General features: G+C 36.5%; 1 protein-coding gene across 1 annotated transcript; it reads right to left on the bottom strand.

The window, feature by feature from the left end:
• Positions 1-3,321: 3,321 nt before the first annotated feature.
• Positions 3,322-11,575, bottom strand: LOC110765098 (putative disease resistance protein At4g27220). Its single transcript, XM_088250238.1, has 9 exons — positions 10,886-11,575; positions 10,478-10,573; positions 7,746-10,381; positions 7,254-7,373; positions 6,535-6,832; positions 5,450-5,968; positions 4,012-4,845; positions 3,849-3,939; positions 3,322-3,746 (listed from the first exon to the last, which is right to left on the bottom strand). The coding sequence occupies exons 3-8, from the start codon at positions 10,340-10,342 to the stop codon at positions 3,907-3,909; spliced, it is 4,401 nt and encodes a 1,466-aa protein (XP_088106364.1). The 5' UTR covers positions 10,343-10,381; positions 10,478-10,573; positions 10,886-11,575; the 3' UTR covers positions 3,322-3,746; positions 3,849-3,906.
• Positions 11,576-12,684: the final 1,109 nt, after the last annotated feature.

The raw sequence follows: 12,684 nt of genomic DNA, 5'->3' as shown, positions 1-12,684 counted from the left end.
CTTCTTCATCAAATGTCACATCCCTTGACAATATCAGCTTGTTAGAAATTGGATCAAAGATCCTATAACCTTTTTCACAAATTGCATATCCTACGAACACCCCTTTTTTACTCTTTGGTTCCAGTTTGAGTCTCAATTCATCCGGCACATGAACATAACACAAAGAACCGAATATTTTCATATGTGCAACTCCAGGTTTCCTTCCACTATATGCTTCAAATGGAGTGATGTTGCTGAGGGCTTTGGTAGGACACCTGTTCAGCAAGTAAACAGCTGTATGCACTGCTTCAGCTCATAGGAAATAGGGTATTCCCTTCTCATGCAACATTGATTTGGCCATTTCAATAACAGTCCTATTCTTCCTCTCTACCACTCCATTTTGCTGAGGAGTATAGGCCATTGTGAGTTGCCTTTGGATGCCTTGAGCTTCACAAAACTCCACAAATTCTGCAGACAGAAACTCTCCACCTCTGTCGCTTCTGATGCATTTCACTTTGTGTCCAGTTTGTAGTTCAATCATAGATTTGAACTTCTTGAAACAACTGAAGGCTTCTGACTTGTTCCTCAAGAAGTATACCCAAATCATCCTTGTGAAGTCATCAATAATCAACATGAAATATCTGTTCTTTGAAACAGATTCATTTCTCATAGGGCCACACAGATCTATATGCACTAATTCAAGTGCCTTGCTTGCTCTTTGAGCTTGTTCCTTTGGAAATACAACCATGTGTTGTTTTCCCAATTGGCACCCTCCACACACACCACTTTGTTCTTCCAATTGTGGTAAGCCATGCACCATGCCTTTTTCTCTTAACTGGTTCAGACCTTTAAAATGCAAGTGACCTAGTCTCTTATGCCACATCCATGTGCATTGAGTGAAATTGGTTTTCATGAGCAGCTGGTTGTCAGCAAGAAAGGATACCGGATAGCATCTGTTACTCTTCATTGGTACTTTGATGATTAGATAATCCATAGATGGACTATCAAACACCCTGCACATTCCTTCTCCAAACACCAAACAGTATCCATGTTGATCCATCTGCCCAACACTGAGTAGGTTTTCCTTCAACCTTGGCAGATACATTACCTCTCTGATGTATTTCCTGCCCTTTTCTGTGTCAATCATCAGTGAACCAATGCCTGCTACATTTACAAGTGCACCAGTCGGTATTTGTACCTTCCCAGTCACATTAGTTCTCACATCAACCAGCAGTTTTAAATCTCCTGTCATATGATTGCTACAGCCGCTATCAACATACCATTCTCCATTGGCTTTGATTTCAGTGGTTGTGCAATTAGCATAAAAAAAATTCCCTGTCACCTCTCTTTGATTTACATAATTTGCCTTCTGCACATTCTTATTCACAGTACAGTCCCTAGCAAAATGTCCAAATCTATCACAGTTATAGCATTTTGGTTTTCCCTTGTATCTGCACTCACCAAAATGATGCTTGGAACACACCTTGCATTGAGGTTTAGCATTCTCCTGGTTTGTGGAATTGACATTCTGTGCAGGATAACTGCTCTGCTGTGAATTGCCTTTTGATTCCCATGGCTTTCCTTTAGAATTCCAATTTCCCTGTGACTTGGATGAACCAGACTGAGATCCATTTTTATTCTGACCTTTGGAATTCACAGTGAATTAGGCAAATGCTTTTTCATGTGTATCAACATTATGCATTTCAAACCGTTGTTCTTGACTCTTCAATATAGCAATGATCTCCTGCAACTCAATAGTCTCCAAACTTTTTGTATTTTCAATCACTAAACAGATAGGATCATACATTTTATTAAGGCTGATTAACACCTTCTGAACCAGCCTCTCATTAGACAGCACTTCTCCAAATGTTTTTATTTGGTTTATCAAATCATTCAACCGGGTGAGATATGCAGTTAATGATTCACCCTCATGCATCCTCATATATTCAAATTCTCTTCTGAGATTCTGAAGTTTTACTGACCTGACTTGATCACCACCGTGATACTCACTGTAGAGCAGACTCCACGCCACCTTGGCTGAATCGGCGTTGGCAATCCGAGGGAAGATCTGGTCAGAAACTGCATTTTGTATGATTCCCAAGGCTTTCGCATCCTTCATGAGGATTGCATCTGCTTTCTCATCATCTTCTTCCTCTGAGGTCTCCTCAGTTGCCTTCTTCTTCTTCTTCGAATCTGAAACTGGAATTCCCTTCTCTACCAAATTCCAAAGCCCATATGATTTGAATATGGTCACCATCTTAATCTTCCAAAACTCATAATTTTCACCAGAGAAAATTGGGGTTCTCACCTCTGAGCTTCCAGATCTAGCCATGATTGGTCTCTGATTCCTCCAAAAACGAGTTGGTTTCAAATTTAGAAGAAAACCCAAATTTCCCGATGATTTTTTTCTTTCACAGATTGAATGCCCAGCTATTAGACAATCCAACTTGGCTCTGAGGCCATTTTAGTGTTTTCAAGTATATTGGAAACAGAGTGAGAAGAAGAGGAATAGAAGAAAGAAGAAAGAATTGACAAAATCTCTCTCTGCTATTCGTGTAGCAGAGAACCTTCTCATTCTTTAGATTGCAAGAATTGGTACAGTATAGCTCACACTCTTGGTGTGAGAATATTACTGTTAAACAATGCCAGCTGGATGCATTACATCACAATGCAATCTCAGCCTTCCATTAAACTAACCAATCAACCTATGCCACTTGGATTAAAACCAAAATTACAAGAAAACAGAAAACAACCAACTTATGAAATCAGCTTGAGCACTTATAATTCAACAAGCTGGAGAGCTTTTCTGCAGTTTACAGGAAAAATGTTGCGTTTGAGTACCCAATAACTGATGCATAGAAATATTGTGCGATGGCGCCTTCCAAATGCCCGTCCCTTTTCTTTATATTTTCTAAGAACTTCTGCTCATCAGGCAGTCAATTCAAAATTTTGATGTTGAGGGCATGTGTGCGGCGTGCCTTTGGAAAGATTTTGGTCTCTTCAATAGTAGCACATTTAAGTTAGGTGATATTGGATAATGTAGCATTTTGTTTTCTCTTAGACTTGCTTCTTTTCATTATGGTCATTGACAAGTTTGCTTTTAGTCTGGTGATTTTGTTTTGTTTATTGTCTATTGATGATTTTTATCAAAGAATATGCACTGGAAACTAAAGAAGTTTCTATGAACTAGTTATGGTTCTTTGTAATACAACCTCAGTATGTTTGATGCAGCATATTAAGCCATTGCTTTTCTTAACTTCACTACGATGCAAAAGTTTTGTTTACAATCTCTCAAGAAAATATCGTAGAGATAAACTTCATCAGTTTGAGGGATCAACAAAAGAAGCATGTAAAAGAGCAGACTACTGAAAGAAATACCAGGATTTATGAATTTGATTACAATTTATTGAATCGCACAAATCACAGAGTAAGCATTTCCCAAACACTTGGTGCACTTACCAAATGCAACTGAACACAGCAGGAAAAAAAATTTAACAAAAGAGTTCACAAATGAAGTCTCCATTTGCAACCAGCACAATAGCAGAGCTAAGGGACATGAACCAATCCCTAAAGCCAAAAGTAAGGACTTAGAGGTTCCAAAACCAACAGAGCTCCGATATAAATCACACTTCTGTCACAAAGCAGTTATAGACATGGATGGCAACACAAGCATAACACAACAGGAATTGGAATGCCTAAATGCCAACACAAATCACACAACCATTTCCAAATTCTTCGGCCTGTGCTATGAGGCGGCCGCTTGCAAGCTGGGTGAGGGTGGAACAGAGATAATTGTCAGAACAAGTAAAAATGTATTTATTGAATGGTACCCACTACATACTTATTTAATGGTACCAGTATATACTTACAGTGAAACTATTTAGGACCTGTTGTGGTGCAAACTATGGAATATGGAGTCTTGCAGCACTAACTTGTATGGGCAATCAGCTGCTTCCCTCCCTGGAAATATATTGTTGAGCATTACAACGAAACATACAACCAAACATTTTATTAATATGAATGACAACTTACAGTTTCATTGCCATCTTCTTCTTCTTCTTCTTTTTTTTCTTCCACTTCCTCTGTTATTTGTTGTCTTTCTGGTCTTGAACTACTTTGGATCAGTGACTTATCAGGGGAAATCTTCAACTCGATCAGGCATTTCTCGACGATTAAGGAGTTTAATGATGGGACCCTGATAGTGAAAATTTCTGATGAGCAAAAGCCTCGCAGAATTGGTAGATCATAAAGTTTCAAATGCTGCAAGGAACTGAAAGCAATCTCGTAATAATTTCCTGAATCTTGCTCATCTCCGTTGCTTGCTACTATCTCTATCATGCTTTCACAGTACTCAACTTCCAAATTTTTGAGTTGCTGTAAACATTTAGCCACCGAATAAGTTGTTAAATATTTCAGTCCGCCACAACGATATACATCCAAAGTGGTTAGATTCCGAAAGGATATTGCGGATGAAGTTAGATTCTTTAATTTTGCACAGCTGTACACCTTCAGAATTTCCAAGTTTGGGAAAATTGATTCGGAAGTGTCATTCCCTAGATGCATCAGCTCCTCCATTTGGTCGAGACACAAACTCTTTACGTGCGGGAGGGTCCTCCCAACTGCATCTATTTCCCCGCTACAAGTTCCTTCATACACAAATATTTCTTTCCAAGGACCATTATAAACATGGAGCTCTTCAAGATTACGTAATTTCTCAAGGAAATGAAATGACGGGGGGTGTGCACAAGAAAATACAATCTCTTTTAAATTGATAAACAACTCTGCTGTGAGTGGACCATGCGCTTCATACCAAATCTTCGTGTTCTCGTCCAAGTCCAATACTTTCAAGTTGGGGAATGGATTACCCTGAAATAATATCAACTTCTGGATGTCATTGTCAACCCACTTGGCCAGTTGCTTAACTAAATATTATATTCAGTGGCGTTCACCTGGTCACCGGGGACCAAGGAATACTGTGGTCACCTGCCGTTAGATCTCATCCAAGGGCAAATAATGATTCAAGCCTTAATTAAATTAAAAAATATATTTTTTTTAATTATTTAAAAAAACTTCAAATATAATTTATACCGAAGTGAAATTACGCCTCACCCTTGCTCAGCCGCTTTCACTCTCCAAGAATTATTCATCTGATGTCACCGACTGAATTATTTTAACTTTCAAAAGTTTTTTTTTCTCTATTTAAATTTCCAAGTCTATATTTTGCTGTATACATCGGTTGAATAAAAACAATAGTCGAGATTAAAGGGAGTAGTATATATATATATATATGTCAGTAATTACTATTGTTTTTATTCAATGGATGTGCTTTAAATTTTTTGACAAGGTGGAGGCCAAAAAATCATTTTAATAAAAGAAAAATATGTAATACTTAATAGTAATAAAAATTGCAAAGAAAATATATGAAGAGGAATTTCGCTACAGGAGCAAATAGTGCAAGAGAATTATGTACCTTGTCAACTAACAAAAAAGGTTGTATGATTGATGCACCCGAATTAAATATTTTTTGGAATCTTGAATATTCGGAAGCAAAAATCTCCACTTTACCACATTGATCGAATCTCAACTCTTTGAGTAATGGCCACTTGGAAACATGCAGCCCCGGATAGAAACTCCTCATTTGGGGAAGATGTTCAAAGTGCACAAATGTTACATTAGGAAACACAAACTCCTCAGTTGGTGTCATTTCTACTCCTTCCTTGGCAACAATTTCCTCCAACTGAGTAGTTGATGTGTCATATGTTTGTTCAAATACCACTTGTAGTGACTTGCATTCTTGTATTCTTAAGTTGTCTAAAGCATTCAATCTTCCCATCATACTTGGCGCAAAGATATTAATTAGAGTGTTGCATCTGCAAACTTCAACTTTCTTGAGCTTGCAAAAGGAGTTTGGGGCAAGTTTGTTGTGCCATATAGTCCTCAATTCAGGTAGGTCACGGATGATCAAGCTCTCCAAGCTAGGAAATCCTACCTGTATATATATTCATCTCATAAATCTTTTTTCACTAATGGCGAACACATTATAATTGGAAATAAATGCATAAAGAAAGGGAAAGAAATTTATAATGCATAAAGAAAGGGAAAGATATTTTAGATTGCAAAACATGTTATTTGTACGCTCTTGATTGTATCCACTTGTTGATACCATCTCTTGGAAGGGAAAGATATTTTAGTTTACAGTTCATCTTTAAATACGGAAATGACAATTTACATGCTAATTAGTTGTATAATATGACCATTAACTGAAAAAGAAAAGTTGGCCTCAAAGTTGATTAGTCTATTAATTTAAAATATAATATATTCTAGTTGAAGTGCTACCGGTAACACATTTCTATTGAAGACCATATTTCATTATAAATAGACTTTCCAGAATGGATCTTACTTTCGTCATAATATGAGTCATTGAATATTTAAAAAACTAATAAATTAATATACCGTCATTGAATATAATTTCAATCCTAGTAAGAAGCAATATGCATCAAAGAATAACGAGAAATAAACGCTGAAAGAAAAACGATAAATAAAGGCATAACTTACCTTTTCGTCAAAAAGAAAGTATTGTGCATTAGTCCCAATATTCTCCATGGAGTCCCTGATCTCTTCAGTTGCTCTGTTGATTGTGATATTTGTACACATGGGATCAAAGATGAATGTCTCCAATTTAGAACAATCCTCTAGATGCAATTTCTCCAAGGAATAAAACTTAATAGAACGACTTGCTGAGCAGAATCTAGTGAGGTTCGGAAGATATTGTAGCTGACTAAACATGTTATGATTTGTATCTTCCTCACTGGATTCGTTTCTGAGTTGTACTATCTCTTCCATGATTTGACACCTGGATATCTTAAGCTTTCTGAGTTGTACAAGACTTCTAGCCATGGAAGATGAAAACAAGAATCTCAAACCACCACAGTTCTCAACACTCAACTTCGTTAGTTGTTCAAGACTATTGGCCACCGAGGCTGGAAATATATTTATCAACCTCTCGCACGCATCTATGTCAACAAAATCAAGATTTGGGCACTCAAAAGTTTTCAACTGAGTGGTTGACGTGTCATATGCTTCAAACACTCCTTCCAGTTCAAATACCACTTGTAGTGACTGGCACTGCCATATCTGTAATGTGTATAGAGCATTCAATCTTCCCATCATACTTGGTGCAAAGATATTTATTAGATTTTGGCATCTGTAAACGTTAACTTCTTTCAGTCTACAAAAAGAGTCTTGAGCAAGTTGGTTGTGCCATATTGTCATCAGTGGATATCTCAAGATGTTCGAGTTGCTCAAGACGTCTAGCCATGGAACAAGAAAACAAGAATCTTAAACCATCACATCGATTCAAGATCAAGCGAGTTAAGTTGGGTATCAGAACCTGTGTATAGTACACAATTCATGTTTAATTACGGAAATAACAATTTACATGCTCATCAGTAGTATAAATTCCAAAATGAGTTGACAAAAAGTAAAGGTCTAATATGTCCTTGTGGAGTAAAAATGTATCTGAAAAAGAAAAAGTGGCCTCAAAAGTTTATTAGTCTATTAATTTAAAATATAACACATTTTTATTGAATCATTGAATATTGTACACTAACAAATAGACTTTCGAGAAAAGTAGATCATGCTTTCGTCATAATATGAATCGTTGAATATTGTACACTAATTAAAAGTTAATACCATTTTTTTCTCAATAAAAAAATAATAAATTAATATACCGTTTAAATGAATTGTAACTTGGATATAATTTCAATCCTAGTACAACAAAATCCCTGCAGAAAGAATATGCATTATTTAAATGGATTATTTTCTCTGCAGTTACAACTGACGTGCTGCCTTTGTAGGACAAACCAATAAGCTTTGGCAGATTCCGCAAAGTCAAAGATCGCAATTTTTGAAAAGGCTGAGCTATGAGTTGGCCACAACATACAGTTTCCAAATTAACAAGGTTGTCAAGAGATAGTGACTCCAAGATGGGGAAGGCATGACTCGAATTAATGACAGCTGTAACTTCATCATTGTTTTGGACATGGAGTTTCTTCAGTTGTTTACCACTGTCACTCTCTAATATATAGGAAATAATATTTCCATCCAAGGCCAAATCTTCACATCTCTCTAGCAGCAATTTTATACCTCGGTCAAATTGACTGTTCGTAGTGAGCTTGAGTTTTAACATGTTAGAGGACGTTTCGTCTATATCAGGAAATAGCCAACAATCACCAACAAGTATGGTGTATCTTTGTAATTTTGTATCCGAGAACATGTTTGCTGGAAGAAGATTAGCATCTGGAATATGTATATGTAATGCAGTAAGTTGACTTAATTGTTTCAGCTCTGACACGCTCGCATTACTTCTTCCATCTTTTAAACCTCCTTCCCATTCCTTAAAGCTTCCCATTCTCAAGTCTTCTAGACTTGTCAATCTTGATATAACGCCAGCTGGGATCAGTACAAGTTCAGAGCAACCGGTCAAATCCAACAATTGTAGACGAGTCAATTGCCCTATTTCTTTGGGCAACTCTTTCACCTTAGATTTTACAAGGCTAAGAACTTTTAAGTTTGTTAGGTGTCCAACTAGAGCTATGTCTCCCAACACACACCGATCTAAACACAATGTTTGAAGATTCTTTAAAAACTGAAGAGACGGAGGTAGTGACGGAATGCTCAGATCAGATAAATCCAGCACTTCGAGTTCTTTCATCTCTTCAAAAAATTTGGAAGGGATTTCCCGAGAGTCATGAACAATATCCGTCTCCAAATGGAACAATCTTAGTTCTGGGCATACCCAAGGTTCTTCAGGAAGCCTGGGAATACTGCAAGAGTTTAAAGACATCCAAGTGCACTTTCTTAAAATATCCTTATGTGGCCATTCTTTCAGCTCATCTCCATATGATCTTGAAAATGCGTGTTTATCTTTAGAAGCAATCCATATAGCAACATCTCGAACAAGCTCATGCATTTTACCATCTCCTTCATTATTAATGTCTAACAACAGACAACAATCTTTAAGTTTTTTAGCCAGTGAAATCAGTGTATCCCGTGTCTCTTCCACTGTATAAACATTTTTAACCAAACCCAAACCCATACTATATTTCAACAAGTCACTGAGACAAATTGTACAGCTCCCACCTACAATAATTCCACAAAACAAAAACAATGGCTTAAGCTCCTCGTCATCCAATCGATTGTAACTCCATTCTAAAGCCGAGTATGCTGCTTCTTTCAATCCCTTTTTGTCAAAACTTTTGAAGCGCCTCAAGGCAACTTTCCATACCTCTAAAGTACTCTCTGATCTTAGAGCGCTTGCAACTGCAACAACTAAAACCGGCAAACCTCCACATTTTTTGGATATTTGAGTTGCTACTTCTTTAATAGGGTCATCTTTAACAACACCACCTGCCATCTTCTCAAATAAACTCCAACTTTCTTTCTCGCCTAAAACATCAAGCTGAAACACTTTTTGTGTACGCATCTCAGAGACTAGTTCTCTAGACGTCAACAATATTTTACAAGTTGCCATTGGGCGAAGTCCCAAAGCCTCCAAATTAATTGCTTCCCAGACATCATCTAAAATTACAAGACTCTTCTTGTCTTTTATCCTATTCCAGAGATGTTTTGCCCTTGCTTCCATATCCTGACTTTCCTGAACATCCATATCTAACTTTTCAGCAATTTTCTTCTGAATTCTTTCCCTTTTTTCAGCTTCTGGAAACTGCTTAACATCCAAAACTAAAACCACATCATCAAATAATTTCTCTGTTTTAGCTTGTCTATAAACTTCCTGGACGAGTGTGGACTTCCCCACCCCACCAATTCCGTACACGCCAACCAAGGTTGTAACAGGATTTCTCAATTCCGCCATGAGTTTGTTCACCATTGAAATCCTTGATTCGAAGGCCATGTAGTCTTCAGAGGGTGTGTCAAATATCTCTCCTAGGCGAGGATTGTAAGAAACACTGGGAAACTCTTTTTTTGCATGTTCTTCAATCTTTTTTGCCAATTTTGTTGATTTCCTGCTAAGCTGATGATATGAAACCAGATTAGGACATAACCCACGAAAACACTTTGTCTTTGCATGCCCTTCATCTCCCAATAATTTCTTTGCCTCTTGAATCATCTCATCCGCTTCTGTCAGCCACCTCTGGAGGTCATTATGGACCATCTTACCTTTTCTTTGCTCTTCATTAACGGTTTGCGTCTTCCTGTCTCTGGCATCAGATATGTTATTCAACTGACTCTCGAGATTTTGAAGGTTGCTTTTGTAGTGAAACAGATAACCCACTTGACGTCCAACTGGAGCAACTGTGTACTCCATTATTGTTGGAATAATTCCAGTGAGGATCTCCCACATGGTTCTTTTTGTTTTGCTTTTGCAATGAGACTCTTGTATCTGTTGAATAAACGAACCCAAATACAAGAAAATGAAAAAGAGTAAACAAAAAAAATTAAACCAATTGAAATGAAAGAAGGAAACTAAAGGGCATACCTTAGGTTATGAGACTGAGCTTAAATAGAAGAACACACAGTATCAGTATGCAACACTTACTTTTTCTTTTTTTCAGTAAGCTTCTTCTGGAAACAACTGTAAAGTGAAAGTGTAATGAAGATAAGTGAAACAAAAAGCAGGACTCTCAAATCTCGAAACAAAATGAATAGTGGGCCACAGTTTTCCTTTAATTTTTTGTTTTAGTAGTGTTCTAATTTTTGTAACTTTTTTAAATTTCTATAATCGAAGGGACAAATTTCTAAAGGAAAAAAATTAGTTGGATTTAATTCTGAAATATTTATTAATTAGGTTCAAATAAAGCTACCCATAACAAAAATAAGAACATAAAATTGCAGAGGAAATATATGAAGAAGAAAAAAAAACAAATAAGGAAATAAAAAGACGCACCTTATACCTTTCTCTCTTTTGGTTACGAATGAGGTCAGTTCCCTTCAAATTGCTATGGTTATGGAACACCGGAGCACAATCGGTTTGGTGAATGAGACAAAGCTGAACTGCCACAACTTTTTTTTTTTTTTCCTTTGAAAGTAAAAGCGAAACGAAGGTGAAAATAACAGAACGAAATCAGGGTGTGAAACCAAAACCAGAAAATCTGCTTCTTTTTTTCTTTTTTTATAAAATGAATAAGGTTTTTTTGGGAACAATGGCAAAGGAAAAGCGAAACGAATTGGAAAGAAATGACACAATGAAATCAAGGGACAAACGAAAACCAGGAAATCTGAAGGCAGTACTCTTTTTTTTTGGTTTTTTGATTGGATTTTTAATTTGGAAGTAAAGCAAAAGAAATCAAAGCAGAAGCTGGTTGCTGCAATGAAGAAACTGAAGGTGCGCAGGAGACTCTTAATCAGAAGAAGCAGTTGCTGCAATGAAGAAACTGAAAATGCACAGGAGACACTTAATCAGTGAGGAGTGGCAATCATGAACACAAAGAGACAAAGCGTCCAACTGTCTTTCAGTATTATTGTTGTTTGGCTCTCGCACTCAATTATTGTTTTTCAATTAAACCCAAAACTGTGTTATAATTAAATGTAATTGCACTTCAATCTTGTTTGCTTCAGCTAACAAGAGTGGTAATTTGTGATTAAATTTGGTAACGTCAAGCTGGCAACACGGCATAAATTGGATGATGTCATATGTGTCGTCATCCATAAAAGAAGGCATGATGTCATGGTCACGTGAAGAAAAAAGAGAGCTAAATGTGGAACCCATAATTCAATTCTTATTATGATGCTATATGGAATCCAATGAAAAACTTCAACTTATCGTAACCCAAAAAAAAAAAAAAAAATTCAACTTATGCAAAATAAAATGTACAAATAAAATGGTGTTATTTAATGAGTACTGAACCAACTTTATCTGACCACATAAATTCTTATTTAATCATCATCACATCGGAATTACAGGTTGGTAGTTCCTTTTTCCCTTTTCTGATATTATTTAATTTCAACTATCATCACATGGGAATTTAATTCTGACCCGACTTTGAGCTGGGTTTTTTGGCCCCATGACAACTTTTATTTGTTTTTGTGTTATGGGTTGATGTGAACTGATCGACATGGTAATATAACTACTTTAATGTGGGCCCAAAGCTGCTCTATGAATTGCGAAGAAGTTTACAAGTAAATTCTTTAGAGCATGACATCCTTTTTGCCCGGCAATATATGTATATGGGTGTAAAAATAGAGGAATCGGCCTAAATGCGAAAAAAAAAATAGAGCTTTACATCTTTTTTTAACATCTATGAAGCGGGCCGTGCATAAGGTAAAGTAGGAGAGATGAGAGGGAAATGCTGCAAATTTTCCAAATTTTCCAAATTTACACGTTAGAGCACTTCCACCCGTATGGGCAAGGGCAAGGTAAGTGTGGTCATTATTCATGTGAATAGTGGCAGCCCTTGCATTTTTGTTTTCACCTATATGGGCAAGGGGCAAAGGTAATTACTATTCACTTTAATTTATTTTCTATTTTTTTTATACTAAACGATTAATTTTGGTAAGATTTTCGATCGCCACGTGTCACTATTTATTATAAAATTATCATCTCAAATTTCAGATAAGATTTTCGGTTGCCACATGTCTATATTTATTATAAAATTCACATCTCAAATTTCATATAAAATTTTCGGATAAAATTTTTGGTTGCCACATGTCCATATTCATTATAAAATTCACATCTCACTGATCATA

The sequence above is a fragment of the Prunus avium genome, chromosome 3 (assembly GCF_965620075.1).
Source record: "Prunus avium chromosome 3, drPruAviu1.hap1.1, whole genome shotgun sequence".
Classification (NCBI taxonomy): domain Eukaryota; kingdom Viridiplantae; phylum Streptophyta; class Magnoliopsida; order Rosales; family Rosaceae; genus Prunus; species Prunus avium.
This window is presented reverse-complemented; position numbering and strand designations above follow the sequence as displayed.